The sequence below is a fragment of the Gossypium arboreum genome, chromosome 10 (genome assembly GCF_025698485.1).
Source record: "Gossypium arboreum isolate Shixiya-1 chromosome 10, ASM2569848v2, whole genome shotgun sequence".
NCBI lineage: Eukaryota > Viridiplantae > Streptophyta > Magnoliopsida > Malvales > Malvaceae > Gossypium > Gossypium arboreum.
The window spans coordinates 39,183,228-39,203,001 of NC_069079.1; the positions used below are offsets into that span (position 1 = coordinate 39,183,228).

At 35.0% G+C, this 19,774-nt stretch overlaps 1 protein-coding gene across 1 annotated transcript; it reads right to left on the reverse strand.

The window, feature by feature from the left end:
• Nucleotides 1-217: 217 nt before the first annotated feature.
• LOC108487905 (receptor-like protein EIX2) lies at nucleotides 218-3,181 on the reverse strand. Its single transcript, XM_017792240.2, has one exon. It carries the CDS (start codon nucleotides 3,179-3,181, stop codon nucleotides 218-220), a length of 2,964 nt encoding a protein of 987 aa, XP_017647729.1.
• Between the last annotated feature and the right edge of the window lie 16,593 nt (nucleotides 3,182-19,774).

The following is a 19,774-nucleotide window of genomic DNA, read 5'->3' on the forward strand; positions in this document are numbered from 1 at the left end:
TAAACATGTGTCAAAAAGTAATGAACAGAACTGTTTTCTTTTAATTAAGAACATATTTACATATATCTTCAATAGAAAAAGAGATTTGCAATCTTGTAGATAATGGTTTCATATATTAATCTAGAATTACCAGCTCATAACTTACATGTAAGTTTGAGTTATACTAATGCGAACATTACATTTATAGTTCTGATGAAACAAAAATAAATATGTAAAACTAAAATTTACCAACAAAATCGCATACTTTCCACCACATTGCTTCCAAAAATCGGAAGTACAAGATCCTCCATCGTTTGCTGATCACCAATGGCCCCAGTACACACCAAAAACCAGTAAAGAATCCTAGTGGCATGCTTATGTAGAACCAATTTATCTCTTGTCCCTTACTGATTTCTTTAGCTTCGTTTCTGACATCAGGTTCTTTACCACTTCCTCTACAGCCCTTTAATGGAGATCCACAAAGATGGTTACCGGCATAACATGATTCATTGAAGCCCTGAAGCTGACTGCTTGTGGGTATTATGCCCGTCAAATTGTTGAAGGACAAGTTCAAGTGGCTCAAAAACGTCATACTTGAGATGCTTTCAGGAATTGAACTAGAGAGCTGATTTTGAGATAGATCAAGAGATTCTAATGATTTCATACTGCCAATACTTTCAGGGATCTTTCCAGTAAAGTGATTTTGAGACAAGTTCAGTGTTTGCAAACCTTGGAGGCTCGTCACCTCTTTGGGGATCTCTCCTGACAAATTGTTACAAGAGAAATCAACAAGTCTAACCAAGTTGAGAGTTTTGTCATATACAAGTAATTGGTCTTTCGTCGCAATTGATGCAGATTCCAAAGTAGATGGTCCGTTAAGGCCTCTATATTCTATGATGTTGTCCCTAGAACCATTCCCTCTAACCATAGCACTGAAGTTGCTCATACATCTTGGCATGCTCCCAAAGAGATTGTTTTCAGCAAGGTCCAAAATTTGGAGAGAACTAAGAGCACATAAATGGTCCGGTATGTTACCTCCAAATTTGTTTGATCGAAGAATTAGAATTATTAGATTTGTAAGATCCTGGCCTAGCCATCTTGGAATGTTGCCATCTAGTTCATTCTTTCCAAGGTTAATTGCAACCAAATTTGTGCAATTTTTCAGTGACAAAGGGATTTCTCCATGAAGCTTGTTGTTGTGAAGATTTAGTGATTGAAGTTCTGACAAAGTTCCCATGGAGCTTGGAATTTTACCAGTGAATCTGTTGCCATCTAACCGCAAGACTTGCAAAGATTGCCACTTGATCCAACAATCGGGTATCTCTCCAGATAAAAGATTGTTAGCAATACCAAGAAAACTTGTTGTGATGGTACCATTCAACTGATAGCACAGAAAATGGAAAAGAGATCCCGAGAAATAATTATTAGAAAGGTCTATCATGTACTGATTGGAACCCATTGAGATTTGAGGCAATGGACCGCTAAAATTATTGAAACTAAGGTCGACAAAAGTGAAAATATTAGGACCCTTAGGTAGATACGGAATCTGGCCAGAAATTTGGTTTCTAGAGAGATTTACATCTCTAAATTGGGTCGACAGTCCCCAAAACCACCTAGGAATGACGTCTGAAATTCTTGAATTTGAGATGTCTAGATATTCTAGATGTTTTTGAGAACGAAGCCACAAGGGAAAAGATGGCCCTATTTGCCATGATCCTAAATCCAAATCAAGAATTTGGAAAGGAGGAACCCAATTAGAATTGGCTCTCAAAACCAATGAATTGCCCGACCCATAAAAATACTTCAATTTGGTATGATTAGCAAAATGTTTTTCGGAAACAACACCCTCCAACAAATTGTTGAAAATGTAGACCCTTTCCAAATTTGCAAGCTGTCCCAAAGAAATTGAAATAGGACCAGAGATTGAATTGTCATTAAAACAAAGTTCTTTTAAATTTTGAAGTTGCCATAAAGGGATTGGAATGGGACCAGAGATTGAATTATTAGACAGATCAAGTGTTGTTAAATTTTTAAAATGTCCAACTTGATCGGACAGTTGACCAGAAAGTTGACAACTAGCCAAGTCCAAAGACTCCAATCTAGGAGAAGAGCATCCCGATAAAATCTCTAAGATGCGAGATATGTCTTGATTCAATCTCATACCTGACAGATTGATTGACCTCAACTTATAAAGCTTTCCCATGGCTCTCGGAAGCTTTCCTTGGAGTTTATTCCTTGACAAGTCAACCTCATTGAGAGAAGTCAGATTGCCAATGGCACTAGAAATGTCGCCATGCAGCTGATTACTAGGAAGTCTGAGAACCTGAAGAGAGCTGAAACTGTACAGCCAATCTGGTATTGAAGAATTTAAATAATTGGATGAAAGATCGAGATGTGTAAGAGAAGTCATGTTCCGAAGGAAATCAGGGATGGGTCCATGAAAATCATTTCCTACAAGATCGAGAAAAACTAGGGACTTAAGGTTGGACACCCACCCAACATCCATGTGATTTGTGAAATGGTTAAAGGAAAGGTCAAGGATCGCAAGAGATGACAAATTAACATTTAGCAATGAAGGGCCAGGAAGAAGCTGACAGGCTGACAAATGCAATTCATCCAAAGAAGGGAGTATTGAGTTTATCAGTTGCAACCAGTTGGAAGCTCTGCTAAGATTCACCCAACTCAAATCAAGGTGTTTGAGTAAAGAAAGACCAGACAACCATTGGAGATTCTCAACATACAATAACCCAAAGGAGAATGGATAAGCTCCAAGCTTGAGAGATTCAAGATTTGAGAGATTCCCAAGTTGGTAAGGCAAGAGGCCTTCAAATGCATTGTTGCTTAAATCCAAGTATCTTAAATGCTTCAATTTTGACAAACAAGGGTTTATCTTACCTTCTAGCTTTGACATTCTATAAGATTTGAAGTCAGTATGTTCGTCCCAAGGAGGAAGCGAAAGGTTGAGAGAGAGGACGTGGGCAGTCCTTTTGTCACAGACAACTCCAGTCCACCTGCAACAATCTGGATGATGATGAGGATCCCATGAAGCAAGCCGATTTGCAGCATCTATTAGGCCTTTTTTGAAGTTCAAAAGTGCTTGTTTTTCATTTTCAGGACAAGCAGTGTTAGAGCTCATTTCATTGCTGAGGTTAACGTCAGCTTTTGCGAGAATGATGAGAAGAAGAATGATGATGATAGCCATAGTTTATTTGAAACTTATTATAGAAAGGAATTGCATAGGAAAATAAGGATGGGCTTCTATTTATAGATACAACGTGGTCCATTTTAATTAACTTGTCTATTGATGTGACAAAGTCTACTCAATTCCATGGGGACGAAATAAAGATTTATAAAATGCGGAAATCGGGTGGAAAAAGGAATCACGTCTATAAAGTCTGCTCAATTCCATAACTACCAAATAAAATAATTGTAATCTGAGGAATTAGGTGAGAAAAAAGCATCTCTCGAATCTGTGAGCGTAATTTACAGGCCAAAAGAATATCTATGTGCCTAATATATAATTTTATCTTTTTTTCACATACTTGCGTTCCAAATATATAATTAAATAATTAAAAAATAACATAAATACGTGTAATTTCAAATTAAATAAAAAAATTTAATGCGTTCAATCCCGCAATCTAGTGAATCCGTTTCAGTTTCTTGGTAATTTTTTGACAGAAAATAATATATAGAGCGGTAATCGTAAATGTTTTTCCATTTCTAACCTGTTTTCCTATATCAAATTATCATTTTATTTTTATATATGTAATATATTAAAAGGGTAAAAGTATAATAATAATAATAATAATAATAATATAAAAATTTTACATATTTTGCTTAAATATTTTTGAAGAATTATGTTTAAATATTTACTTGACTTAAAAAATGAAAATATTAATAAGTAGTAAAAGTTAAATTGAAGCGGAGTAGAGTAGGGTGGGGATAGATGTTGGATCGTCTATGGAAGTGGTAATAGTTTTCAAGATTATACATTTATAGTAGAGCGAAGTTGGTGGTAGAGCAAAGTATGTCAATGTAAAGTGATGGCAGATTCAAAATATTCGCTCTCGTCCGCTCCATTGTCATCTCTAATTGAAGGGTGTTGAACCAACAAAACTATATATCTTACTAAAAATGATTTTAGGATACTAAAAAGTAGGTTAGTATCTACATGACTAATAAAAATTTATTTCTTTAAAAACTAAAATTAAATTTACTAAAAATTAAAATAAAATTTAAGAAATAAAGATAATAAAAATATAGTTAAAGACAAATTTTCATATTTAATTTATGGGTTTAAGCATAAATGTAAAGATAATTTTAACATTTTTTTTAATAAATTGGTTATAGTTATCGATGATGCGCTTAACAACTAATATCTTCTTACCTTTTCAATAATCAAGACAACAACCCTATAACGAAACACTTAGGATTTAATTTATTTATAGCATAAAAAACTAAAGAGACCCAATTCTGACCAATAAATACATAGGTTTGCTTTAAACACCCACACAATCGAGTATTTTTAGAGCATATTACATATCTATATAACAATAAAATGCATATTTTGATATACTCAACCATACTATCATTGTAAGTATCAGAATGGTCAAACAATTATGACTTTAATAATTTTAATTGACAATGCAAATATTCTAAGCTACCTCGTATGAATCTATATTCAATAAACTTAAATATTTGCAATTTAAACAAAAGATACGTGCATACCCAACAAAAAAATGAAAGAAAAGAAAATACTAATTTAGAGAAATACACAAAAGTAAGATTATGAAAATTGTTGTCTCCTTTTAAGTCTAAATGTCCCATTTGTAAAGACTAAATCCCTAAATAAAAGCTTTCAAATAAAATAATATACAATATCTTAAAACAAATATAAATATAACTAAAATAGAATATAAAAGCAGAAAAGTTCTAATTAAATAAATAAGCTTTTAATGTCATATATGTTGCATGTAATTTTACATGTTTAATATTTAATTAGTTTTTAAATATTATATTTAGTTTTTTAAATATTATATTTTAATTACATTAATTAATGTAAAGTAATATTTCGTATTTGAATTATTAAATACAATTAAATATATATTAACTTATCAATTCACATATTATAATTAAAAATTTTTAAATAATAATTAAAGCATTTTTAGCATATTCTTTTGAAACAGACCGTTTTGATTTTATTTGAAGGTAAATGGGCCAAATACAAATCCTAAAAGCATAAACAGAATTTGAGAAAACAAACACATGACAAAATCCCTAATCCAACTGAGAAAACTAAAGCGAAAATGAAAAGACAAAAACCATAACAATGCAAAATCCCCAAATCAAAAACAAATCAAAACGTAATTGGAACCTAAAAATGATTTGTGGAGCCAGACTGCTATCAACATCCTTCTCTACCAAAACGACCAAAGCCTCCCCGCTAAGTTCACTAAAGAACAATGGGGAAAAAAGGGAGTGTAACACCCCTAACCCGTATCCCTCGCCGGAATAGGTTACGAAGCATTACCGGACTTATAACACAATTCAGAACATTCATTTATCAATAAATCAACTCATTTCAATCAAAGTCATTCATTTACACTTGTAACATTCTTAAGTCGAGCATAAATAACTTAGAACGTACATTCAGGACTAAATCGATAACATTTGAAATCATCAATAGTATCTAACAAATTTGGTTGAGCTCCTGCATTTGTTGCGGACTCACCAAATCATCACTAGGGTTACCCAAGTTAGTATGTATGCCTTGTTTCCACACGGCCGCAACAAATGTAGGAGCTCGACCAAATTGGTAACCCTAGTGACATGTCACTCGTATCTAACAAATTCTTATGGTTCAAACGGGGCTCGATAATTATCCAACTTCATCATTTAAGCATTCAATGATCAATAATCAATTTTTCAAATCATATATATATTCAATTCAATTAAGTATATACATTTAAATACTCAATTCGCATACCTAATGCATATTATCATACCGAATCCACGTAACATATATAACCATTGTAGCATTTCTCTTTCATTCATGTAAACAGTACTGTAATCATATAATCAGTAATTCGAATTTCAAGTGGATTATTCATTCAACTTATACATATACATTTTAAACAATTACATGTATTTAATAATTTGGTTCTAGCTATACGAACTTACCTCGAGTTGTTCAGATGGAATTTTTCGATTATTCGTCTATTTTTCCTCTTTCCCGGATCTAAGCTCAATCTCTGCTTATCTTGATCTAAATAATATATCAAATTCAGCAAATTAACTTCCTTTCTATTCAATTTGACACTTTATACACTTTTTGGCAAAATTACACTTTTGCCACTAATGTTTCACATTTTTACAACTTAGTCCAAATCGCATAAAAATAAAAATTCATACAATTCAATACCAGCCCATGCTAACCAAATTTTTCTTATATTCATATCAGCCCAATTTTTTCATTAATTCACACATTTACCCATGGATTTTACAAATTTCTCAATTAAATCCATTATTGACATTTTTGTCAAAAATCATTTTATAAAACTTGTTAATATAGCTTCAAACTTTAATAATATATCATAAAAAATCTAAAAAACCAAGCATTCAACAATGACATCATTCAAAATCTATAACAATTTCGAAAACGGAGATGCGGGCTAGCTAAAATACGAAGCAACGATCTCAAAAACGTAAAAATCATTAAAAACGGAGCAAAAATACATACCAAATTAGCCAAATGAAGTTGTCAAAATTTTGAAGGCTTATAAATGGATTTCTTTCACTTCTCCAATCGGTTGAAGAAGATGAGATTTATTAACCAAAATTACATATTTAACCTTTAAAAACACTTAAAACTACTCCAAATGCCATGCCACTAACTTCCACTATCTTAAGAATGGGTTAATAACCATATAAGGACCTTTGCTTTAATGTTCTATAGCTATTTGACACTTTTAGCTAATAGAACACAAGTTTTATGCTTTACGCGATTTAGTCCTTTATACCTAATTAAGCATTCAAATAGTAAAATTTATTTACGAAATTTTCACACGAACATTCTATCATACTTTAAACCTTAATAAAATAATAAAATAAATATTTTGACTTCGAATTGTGGTCCCAAAACCACTGTTTCAATTAACCCTAAAAACGGGCTATTACAACTCTCTCCCCCCTAGGGATTTTCATCCCCGAAAATCTTATCAGAGAATAGATTAGAGATTTGCTTTCACATAACCTTATCAATTTCTCACATAGCTACAGATTTCTTAACTCTTTAATCTCACAAGCTAAGATTTTTTATCTGTTCTTTATTATACATCATATCAAGCTGAGTTTCTACTTTTGAAAGAGATATTATAGGCAAAAAATCTTATTTGTATCATCACATCATATATATAAGAAACACATTATGGATCTTCTCAAGTTCTGATGATAATCTCATACAGCCCGATGAATTATGAACTTAACTTCTCTTTATAGCTAAATCGAGAAATTCTATTTCCACTGCAATACTTTTACAAATATTTAGTTTTCTAACTAAAATTCAATGTTTTTTAAGTATCAAATCAGCATATGTTTTTTGTTAATCTGAAACTACTTTTAAACTGTCCCAAATTACTTTCACTTTCTCTTCAATCTTTCTAATCCCTTCGACCCCGTAATTCCTTTTATCAAAATTCAATCCAGTACAACGGAGTTCAATAATTGCAACCATACTATACTCATACCAGCAATCTTAATATTCATCTCATAACTATTATTATACGTAAGTTTAATCAACAGTAAATATCTTTCTTAGTTACTTTCAAGTTCTAAAACACAGTAGAAAAATATATTTTCGAATACCTGAATCACTTCTCATATTAATCCTTCAGTTTGAGGATAAAATGTGGTATTGAAACTGAACCTCGTACCCAAAATTTACTGTAGCTTTCTACCGAATCACAATATAAACCTCGGGTTCCCAAAATAATGGAGACTGACATGCTGTATAATCTGAAAATATCTGAAATGTATAATCCAACAAGTCTATCAAAAGAGAAATCTGTACGTATATAAATAAATATGCAGACTTTTTAAACATTCGATAGTAACCCAGATAACATCTTTCTTTTTTGGTGATAAGAAAAATCCCAATACAACATCCATCGTAATATTATCCTATTTTTCACTCAAATATAATCTCAGGTTGTAACAGTTTCGAAGGTACATAACAATCAGTTTAACTTGCTGATACTTTAAATTTCTAGGCGTAGAGTAAAAAATGTCTCATTTCATACCTGTCTATCAATACAACAATTTCAGATCAATAATCATCTTGTTTTTCCTGGAAAAATAGGTAAACTACTACTATGAGCTTTGTGTATCAATCGCTATAAAATCTCTAGACTTCTCAGTACTCAAACTCTGTTTCAGAACAACAAGTAATCATCGATTCTAATCTGAAACTCTGAATCAAAAGACGTCTCCCATTGTACTCTTTTAACTTGCAATTCACTGCCTTATTTCCAAGTCTCACAGATTTGCTGAATAAACATCGATGTAGCTTTTTAACTTAGCTAATATGGAATCACCTTCCGATAAAATAACTGTACTTAATACCCGTAATGCAAACAAATATTTCCTGCTCCTAATATCTGTAACTACAATCACTTTCCCTAGATGATAATCGATTGTTAATCCAAAATCTTTCCACAGTTAATAACTTTATTAACAAGTATCAAGCCATTCAAAATTCACAAATGCAATAACTTTCTCCATCAGAATAACTTTAATTTACAATATCATTTCTGAATTAGATCTGATCCGATAGTTATAATTCTAAACCATGTCTTCTAGAATATGAACTTTTCATTTAGACTACCCATCTGTTCACCCGTGAGCGTACAAGATTTATTTTTCGAGCCTGCAGATAAACTGAAGTACACAAAATTCAATTACCTTTCAAGTGAATAACTCAATCAGATTAAACAAATGAGTGGATCTCTACTGTCAATAATGTAGTTTGAAACAAAAGTGAAAATCAAATATAATTCTAATAACAACCAATGCAGAATCACAACCTCTATAAATCTGAGATTTGTATAGCAACGTTACTATGATCAAACCAGAAATTATAATCAAAGTAAATATAATTATATCCATTCAATAAATATCTTTCACAGATAACCATATAAAGTCATAAGAAAACTGAGATACTGTAATCCCAAATATAATACTATACTAAAATCCAGAAGTAACAAAAGTAACAATATAAAGTCATAAGAAAACTGAGATACTGAGATACTGTAGTCCCAGAGAAAATCCAGAAGTAAAGCATCATTCATATGCACTGGAATCAATAGTAACAAAAGTAATATAATCTTCATGTATATTCAACAGAAAAATAACTAGTAGAAACTGAATACTAATATCATACAGATTTTACCATCGACCTTTTATCGACACAATGTAATAGAATACCAGAGAAAGATAAAATAATGCCGATCATAACCCAAACAGCCCAACAATGCTTTTTAGTATATCAGTATATTTAGATAACGTTCTCATATGATAAAAATTTCATCTGAAAATATAGAGTTACACAAACCTCTGAGGATAGATGAACACATAGAATACCCAGAAGAAATCATCACAATTTACTTCAACTATAATAGCTGCACCTAGCTATCAATAAAATTCAAACATTATTTCACTTTCTAATCTTGCCATCACTAATCCCACATTATTTCATCCATTAATGAAGGTCAGTTCAAAAAAAATTCTGATAATACATTCTTTAATTATCATACTTGAATAATTTCATTAACTGAAGTAAATTTCTTCTTTAACAGCGACATTGCGTAATCCGAATGATCTTCTAGGCAATCTGTCATCTCTTCCAGAATAGTCTTTACTTACTAACCCATTCTCATATCTGACTTTGTTATAATTCATTCAATCCTGGAACTCTTTGATTTCACACTTGGGAACTTATTCAATCCTAATCTAGTAAATTTCATTATAACTCTATACTGGTAAGGGGGTGAAGGTCGTAAAGCCTCATAATTTTACTTTCACATATACTCGTATATGACATAATATTTATCAGTTACATAATGTTATAAACTATAATTCATACCTTTATTAGTTTCAACTCATCATAAACACATTTTACTCAAATATTTGAGTATCACATTCAATATTATCAAAATTAGCTTGGTTGGAAAGCACATATGTCTATTTAAAACAATTATTGTCAAAGTCAGGAGATATCACACTATCATAGGTTAAGTATGGCATGTATAGCCAAACTCACATATTCTATGTTAGTCCTAGAATCGACTAAACCGTAGCTCTGATCCAATAAATGTAACACTCCTAACCCGTATCCATCGCCGGAATAGGTTACGAGGCATTAATGAAATTATAACACAATTCAGAACATTTATTTATCAATAAATCAACTCATTTCAATCAAAGTCATTCATTTACACTTGTAACATGCTTAAGTCGAGCATAAATAACTTAGAACATACATTCAGGACTAAATCGATAACATTTGAAAACTTTGGGAAACTCAAAAAATTTTCTTGAATACAGAGGTCACACGTCTGTGTGCCCAAGCCGTGTGCCTCAAATGGCCACCAGACACGCCCGTGTCTTAGGCCGTGTGACCCAAGTCAGTATGTATGCCTTATTTCCACATGGCCTAAGACACGGGCGTGTCTGGTAGCCGTATGAGGCACAAGGCCTGGGCATACGGGCGCGTAACCTTTGTATTCAAGAAAATTTTCTGAGTTTTCCAAAGTTTTCAAATATTATCGATTTAGTCCTGAATGTATGTTCTAAATTATTTATGCTCAAATTAAGCATGTTACAAGCGTAAATGAATGAATTTGATTGAAATGAGTTGATTTATTGATAAATGAATGCCTGAATTGTGTTATAAGTCTAATAATGCCTCGTAACCTATTCCGGCGACAGATACGGGTTAGGGGTGTTATAGGGAGATTGAGGGAACCCTTTTCCCATAGCATGAAAACCTCAATCCCAAAACAAACCTTTACCAGTCAGACTTCACGATAGATCTACCCACCTCTGATCCTCTGCTACGATCTCATGAACCTTTGGAGGAACTTTCTCACTCAAACCTTGCAGATCAATCACCTCCATTGCATGTGCAACAATATTACAACATCTAGGAGCAAATTTAAAATGACATGCCTCAACTTCTCGACAGAGCTTTCGCATTCCAAGTAGTTGGTCATATAACTAAATAGTCTTCTATGTTTGTCTGTAATTACAGTATTACAATCCTCGAATAACTCTCCAAGATGATTCGCCAGAAACCTGTTTCTTGGGCAAACTAGAGCCTATGCATAATCGCCATTGCCTCTACCGTGAAAATCGTGTTGACCTAGGTATGGAACCGATAACCTAATCCCAATATTTTCCCCAAATCATCTTCAATAATAATCCTTGATATCACCTTTTGATTTGGTCCCGAATATCTTGTACCGACATTTACCTTGACCCACGACAACGGTGGAGGAGTCCAACGAGCTACATCAACTGAAGGAGGGTGCCTCAAAATTGAACTTAACGGTCGATATTCTCTCCCATATCCACGAAAAAAAAGTAATGGCATCTTTATCGCTTTGCAAAATCCCTTCATAGATGAGTTTATTTTGAGCATGCCATAATGCCCAAATTGTAATAACAGCAAGTTCTTTATTATCATTGTTTGAATGTTCAAAAATCCAGCACAACTAATCTACTAAACTCTCATCAGCCACCACTTCAGGCCACTGGAATCCTAATCTTTGCAAAATTTACTTCACGAAGAGCCAGTCTCAACTAACATGTATGGCCGATTCATCAAAATGCTGACAACATGGGCATAATTGCCCTATTGCAATTCTCTTACAATATAAATTTTGCAGCGTTGGAACGTAATTTTGAACAAATCTCCAGATTAAAATTTTGATATTTAACGTCATTTCAAACACCACAACTACTTATAGATAATGCATTCTTTCATACTTACAATACAAGGCTGCAATAAAGCTCTATAACCACTATGCACTGAATATTCCCCGATGTGTTTCCCGTACCTAATTTGCTTATCCATCTGATTGATTTTTGGTAAAGGTATACTCAAAATTGCATTCACCTCATCATTAGAGAAAATTAATCTAATTAAAGTACTATTCTAGCAGTTTGATTCTTATACAATTAAATCACTAATTTGGTCAACACCTGAGACTTGCTCCGTAACTACTTTTACTATTTCTTTACCAGGTTGCCAATAATCTTCCCAAATAGACACCATTAATCCCATCCCAATCCTCTATTTTAGCCTCGACTTCTACAAACCTTTTGCACTTCAAATGCTACTCCAAGTCATAGAAGGGTTTGTGCCTAGATTCAACTCTAGAAAACTTGTGTTTAGGTAGTATTTCACTCGATTCAATCTTGCTAATAAAGAGCCAAGATTCTTAAGCAACCTCTATCCTTGTTTTGCCAATAAAGAAATGTTTAACTTTGCCAAATCCTTGAAACCCTTACCACCATCCTCTTTTAGATAGCAGAGCTTCTCTTAGGAACACCAGTGCATCCCCTTCATTCCTCCTGATTTCTACCACCAAAACTGAGCCGCCATTGCCTCTAACTCCCTATAAAACGAACTGGGTAATAAAAAACACAACATGGCAAACATCGAGATTTCTTATAACACTGACTTGAAAAGAACTTCGCGATCACCTATTGACAAGGCTTTTGAACTCCAAATATTCAATCGACTCATACACTTCTCCTTAAAACCCCTAAAAGCTCCCCTTTTATTCCTACCAACAATTGATGGTAACCAAGATACTTCTCAAGGTTATCAATAGAGTGCACCCCTAAACTTGACAAACCTCTATTATTTTCTCTTAAGTCACATTCGCACTAAAAAATGTCTCGAATTTATCAAAATTAACCACCTGCCTAGAACTATTTGTGTAACACCCTTAACCCGAATCTGTCGCCAAAACAGGGTTACGAAGCATTACCAGAGTTTACAAATCAAACAGACAAAAAATACAAACATTTCATATCATATAGCATTCATGTCAAAAACCAATCAAAATCATACATATTGTCCCTCATACGAACCTTGAGGCCCAAATTACGCATCAGAAACAAATCGGGACTAAATCGGAAACTCAAAAAAAATTTCAGAAATATTTAAAATTTTCAATACTGCAGAGGTCACACGGCCGTGTGGCTAGGCTGTGTGACTCACACGATCAAGAGACACACCCGTGTCTCAAGCCGTATGGGCATTTGAAATAGGGACACACAGCTGTGTCTCGGCCCGTATCTGTGCCCGTGTGAGTACACTGACTTGGGTCACACAGCCAAGTCACACACCCGTGTGCTAGGCCGTGCGAGCATACTGACTTACATTCTTTGTAACGCCCCAATTTTCTGGAATTCTGTGAATGTTGACAAAATTTCATGCTTTGATTTTGTCATTTGTGAGTGAAATTATGAAATAGGACCTATGTGAAAATGTTTGAAAATGCTATAGGCTAAATTGAAGTGGCCAAATAAATAGGAGTGCAAAATAGGAGGATTTGCATGATAAACCTCCCATTTTACATGAAGTGGCCAACCATCATGTTGTTGTAGACAAAATGTACACTTGATATCCATAATTTATGGTACAAATTGATACAAAATGATAATAGGTTAGGTAAATGTTCCATGATAATGGGTTAGGTAAATGTTTCATGATAATGGGTTAGGGAAATGTTTCATGATAATGGGTTAGGTAAATGTTTCATGATAAGAATATCATGTCTTTTGTATTAAAGAATTAAATGGATAAAATATGAAGTTTTATTAAAAGAAAAAGGGGTGAAAAGAACAAAGTTTTGTCCATCTTTGTTCATCATAGCTGAAAGTTAGAGAAGAGAAAGGAGAGGAGAAAGCTCTTGAGTATTCGGTCATTAGGAGGAGGAAAATTGAAGGTAAGTTCTTGGTACCTTGCTTCTATTTTGAGGTTCATGAGTTCATCTTGATTCTACCTTAACTCTTGAAGTATATTTTGATTTTTAGTTGTGTTGTGAGCATTTAGTCATGAATTAAAATGAAGGAAATGGCTGTTGTTTCATGTTCTTTTGATGAAAAATGGAAGATAGGTGAAGTTGAGCCAAAAAAATGAACATGCATGTGCCTTAGATGCTAAAGGGAAAAATCGGCTAACATGTTGTGCTTTGAAATGATGAAATGGAGATTATGCTTAAGTAAGAATCATAGATATGTGATGATTGATTGGTGATATACATGTTTAAATAACATGCATGCAAGATAGGTGTATGAAAGAATGATTTGGTAATAAATCTGCTTGGGACAGCAGCAGTAATGTGACTTTGGAAAATCACCATAAATTGTGGGAGATGAATTAGAAGCTGAATAAATTATGTAATTAAAGCTTATTGAGTCTAGTTTCTAATGAAATAAGCAAGAACATATTTTGAATTCTGTACAATGAGAAATTTGATTCGTAATGAAGAGTGGTCAGATTAGTCAAACGGTGAAACATGGGAAACTTTAAGAAAAATCTGGTATTGATTGGCCATACAAAAAATTCTGAAAATTTTATGGATAGAAGATATATGAGTCTATTTTCAGGGAAAATTAACGGAACTTGATTTGGAGTTTCGTAGCTCCAGTTATAAATGATTTAGTGACTGTTGCTCAGGAAGACAGCTTTCAGTGAAATTATGATTATGTGGTAAACATTGACAAAAATTTGTTAATGAGTTGATTATTGATTTCTTATAAGCTTACTATGATCTGTAGGTGTGATTGGCCGAATATTGTAAGGGGTTAATAGTAGTTTGTATTTGAATAGTTAGATTAACGTGTTAGTAATCCAATTGTAGGCGGTTCGTGTGTGGATCTCGTCAGCATATCGTCATGCAAATGTGTGTAACTAACACCCTCTTTCTTAGTCTAGATCGGCAAAAGCGAAAAGCGAAATCTTGAAAATCGGTATTTTGTAGATTTGCGAGTGTCGAATGCTCGTGAGGTAAATCGATTAATGTTTTTGGTAAGCTGCAAAATTTGGACCGCAAAGTGTATAATTTACGTGCCCTCGATATTTTTGGGCTTAATGGGCCAAAATTTGAAATGATGGGCCAACAGGCCCAATTGATAAGAACCCTCGATGCGTGATTCTCATTAGTACGTGAAAAGTAAGAATATGCATGAAAAACCCTAAAAGCAGCTAAATTACTATAATACCCTATGTATAGAAAATTATTGTTATACCCCTAGGTGCAAAATTACCAAATACCCCTAGGGTTAAATTGACCTAAATGCATGTTTGATCGTTGTTATTTATGCATGCCATGTTGTTATTATCGATGCATGGGATTGGGATATTGACGGAGGAAGTATCGAAAGTGGCTTGTCCACGATTGGAGGCTTTGCCTCAATTCTATAGCGGCGAGCAAAGAAGGTCAAATGTGGAGTGTTGGGCTGGGTGGGTTGAACTATTCCCCACATGGAGTGTATGGCTGGTACGGGTGGAGTGTAGTGGTTGGTGGGTTGAGTAGTCTCCCCAAATGGGCTTGCATATATTATTGATGTTGCATGTATTTTGAAATGGGCCTATGGGCCATACTGTTATCTGAATAAGGGGCTAAGGCCCAGTTTATTGTAATCTGAAAAGGGCTCTGCCCTAGTACCACTGTTACCCAAATGGGCTTGCATATGTTATTGATGTTGCATGTATTTTGAAATGGGCCTATGGGCCATCATTATCTGAATAAGGGCTAAGGCCCGGTTTATTGTAATCTGAAAAGGGCTCGCCTGTACCACTGATTACTGAATGGGCTTAGGCCCAATAGGCTTGAGTGACTTGGGCTTTGAATGGGTTTTCCTTACACACCGAGTTTCCCAAACTCACCCTTTTACTTTCATCCACGCAGAAATCCCTTACCCATAGTGGGCTTGGAGTCATGAAGGAATTGAGTGGCCACCCGCTCGAAAGTTTGATTTTCTTCCGTGAATGGACATCCTTTTAATTACGTTTGAGGTTTTGGGCTTTTAAATGTAATAAGGCCGCTTATTTATTTTTGATGGTTTTAATATGTATTACTAAGATAGGTATTACTTATTTTAACTGTTGAAACTGGATAGCTTTAGGGCGCGTTTTCAAAAACAACAGTTGATTTCAAAATAACACGACAACAAGCAAAGCTTCCGCAATGAAAGTATTTTCCAAAATTAATCACTTTTCTTAAAATGACTTAATCAAATCGGTTTCCTAGAAATATCCATGACGTTAAGGTGTGGCAATGGCGGATGCATGTCTAGGATTGGATTCAAGGAGCTTGGTACTTAAGCGATCCGATGGACTCACCACCTCTTTTCCGGTTTCCTACCTGGTGCACAGCTTCCATTCACTTTAACCCTTAATGAATTAATCTTTTGAACATTAAGTACGATTTTCTGGACTTAGAATGGAAATTTTTTTTTTTTACGTTTTGATGTGGCATGCCGGATCCGGCCATAACTTCTGGGTCGGGTTTGGGGTGCTACATTTAGTGGTATCAGAGCCTAGGTTGCAACAACTCGGCTGTGGAATGGGTTTACAAAAATAAAGATTTTCGAAAACGGAAATTTTATAAAGAATGCGAAAAACTCGATTTTTAAAATTTAGATCTTTTGAAGGTGGCATTCCGAATCTCCGGCCCAAGCCTGTAAGTATTACTCTGAACTCTTCTGAATATTTTTCTAACTGATCTGTTTGTACTGAAACCCTACTAGGATACTCTAGATAGGATGATTCTGAACATAGGAAAATCTGATAAGAGACTGAAACTGTAGCTAGACTTCGATTCTGCGAAAACAAACTCTCAACTACTGTCTGATTCATAAAACATATGTAATAAGCATTGGAATATTAATTGATGCATAAAAATTCGTAATCAATATAATACGATATGAGTACAAGAGGCCGTGGACGTAGCCGAGTAAGTGCTCGAGCGAGATCTTCGTCTTCGAGACATATGCCTGCGGTGGATGCACCGGTACCACCGGCAATAGAGGTAGAGTCTCATGACCGCGATGCCGAGGATGATGCCCTATCACAGGCAATGCTTCGTGTTCTGGAAAGGGTTGTTGAGCAAGTTCGAACAACGAAATTGTGGATCTATTTCTGAATGACTTTGGGACTAACGGAACGGAGATCTTTAAGGGTGTGTCTAGTATAGCCCCGAATGTGGCAGAATATTGGTTGGAGGCCACAGAACGGATTATGGACAACTTGGACTGCTCTGAGGAGATTGTGAGTGGGGTATCTGTACTAAGTCATTTGAGTCACTCGGTTAGGGTAGACAAACTGTATAGGGATGTACCCTTAGAAACTCAAGGTAAGATTTTCCCGGAGATCGATGGAGTTACCGTTCGGAGAGTTTGATCTTATTTTGGGAATGGACCGCTTGTTAAGCATAAAGTGACTCGGATTGTCTTGCTAAACGAATGGTGTTAAGGACCACAAAGGATGAGGAGGTTATGGTGATAGGTGAGCGAAGGATTATTTGTCCAATGTGGTGCGGCATTAAGAGCCGAAAAGTGGATTCGGAAGGTTGTGAGGTCTATTTGGCATTTGTAAGTCGGTTAGAAGAGGAGGGGTGACAAAGAATAAGGTTAGGACCGTAAAGGAGTTCCAAGATGTTTTTCGGAGGAGCTTCGTGATTGCCTCCGAATCGAGAAGTTGAGTTTGGAATAGATTTGTTGCCTGGAACGGCGCCCGTGTCCATCGCACCGTATAGGATGGCATCGAAGGAGTTAGTGGAGTTAAAGGCTCAAATTCAAGAGTTGTTGGATAGAGACTTTATTAGGCCAAGCGTGTCTCCATGGGGAGTACCGGTGCTATTCGTGAAAAAGAAGGATGGTAATGCGGATGTGCATTGATTATCGCCAGTTGAACAAACTGACGATTAAGAATAAGTATCCACTGCCAAGGATTGATGATCTGTTCAACCAGCTTAGAGGAGCTTCTGTTTTTCCAAGATCGACCTTCGATCTGGATATCATCAGTTAAGGGTCAAGGAGGCAGATATCCATAAGACGGCATTTAGGACTCGGTATGGTCATTACGAGTTTCTGGTTATGCCATTTGGATCGATTTAACGCTCTGCGGCGTTTATGGATCTGATGAATCGTGTGTTCCAACCATTTTTAGATCAGTTCGTAGTCATCTTTATTGACGATATCCTGGTATATTCTGAAAATGAAACGAAACATGATGAGTATCTCCGTATAGTGCTACAGTATTAAGGGAGAAGGAACTCTTTGCGAAGTTCAGCAAGTGTGAATTTTGGTTGAAGGAGGTAACCTTCTTAGGACATGTGGTCTCTGCTGAGGGGATTAAGGTGGACCCTCGGAAAATTGAAGCGATTTTGGAGTGGAAGCCGCCTAGGTCAGTGTCAGAAATACGGAGTTTTCTAGGACTGGCATGATACTACAGAAGGTTTGTGGAAGGTTTTTCTGTGATGGCAGCACCTTTGACAAAACACATAAGGAAAGGAGTACCGCTTTGTATGGACTAAGAAATAGCAGAAGCTTTTGAGAAGTTGAAGAAAGTTCTCGATCAAGCACTTGTGTTAATTCATTGAGTCTGGGAATGATTTTATCTGTGTATGCGGTGATGCATCACACGTGGGTTTGGGCTGCGTGTTAATGCAAGAGGGTAAGGTGGTTGCATATGCATCACGATAGCTTAAGCCTCATGAGGGAAACTATTTGACTCATGATTTAGAGTGGCAGCAGTGATATTTGCACTTAAGATTTGGAGATATTACTTGTACGGAGAAAGGTGTATTATATACACTGACCATAAGAGTCTTAAGTATTTGTTGACTCAGAAGGAGCTGAACCTTAGGCAAAGGAGATGGATTGAGTTGCTTAAGGATTGTGACTGTTCGATCGAGTATCACCCAAGTAAGGCTACTGTGGTAGCCGATGCTCTAAGTCGTGAGTCAGATCGATCCGAGAGCAATGTTTGCTCGTCTGAGTCAGATGATGATGGAAGTCTTGGTGATCGTTGCAAGTGAGGCCAACTTGGTGGATCGATTAAGGAAAAGCAGTTGAACGATGAGTCTTTGGTCGCTCGTTCTCAACAAGTTAAGGAAGGGGAAACTTCTGAGTTTGGGAGCCAGAAGAGACGATGCAACAGCAATACCCTCATCTGTTTGGATTAGGTAAATTTCGAGGACGAAATTTCTTTAAGGAGGGTAGAGTTGTAACGCCCCAATTTTCTGGAATTCTGTGAATGTTGACAAAATTTCATGCTTTGGTTTTGTCATTTGTGAGTGAAATTATGAAATAGGACCTATGTGAAAATGTTTGAAAATGCTATAGGCTAAATTGAAGTGGCCAAATAAATAGGAGTGCAAAATAGGAGGATTTGCATGATAAACCTCCCATTTTACATGAAGTGGCCAACCATCATGTTGTTGTAGACAAAATGTACACTTGATATCCATAATTTATGGTACAAATTGATACAAATTGATAATAGGTTAGGTAAATGTTCCATGATAATGGGTTAGGTAAATGTTTCATGATAATAGGTTAAGTAAATGTTCCATGATAATGGGTTAGGTAAATGTTTCATGATAATGGGTTAGGTAAATGTTTCATGATAAGAATATCATGTCTTTTGTATTAAAGAATTAAATGGATGAAATATGAAGTTTTATTAAAAGAAAAGGGGTGAAAAGAACAAAGTTTT

Coding starts and splice junctions, on each gene's coding strand:
- LOC108487905 (XM_017792240.2), bottom strand. CDS start 3,181: ATGGCTATCATCATCATTCTTCTTCTCATCATTCTCGCAAAAGCTGAC.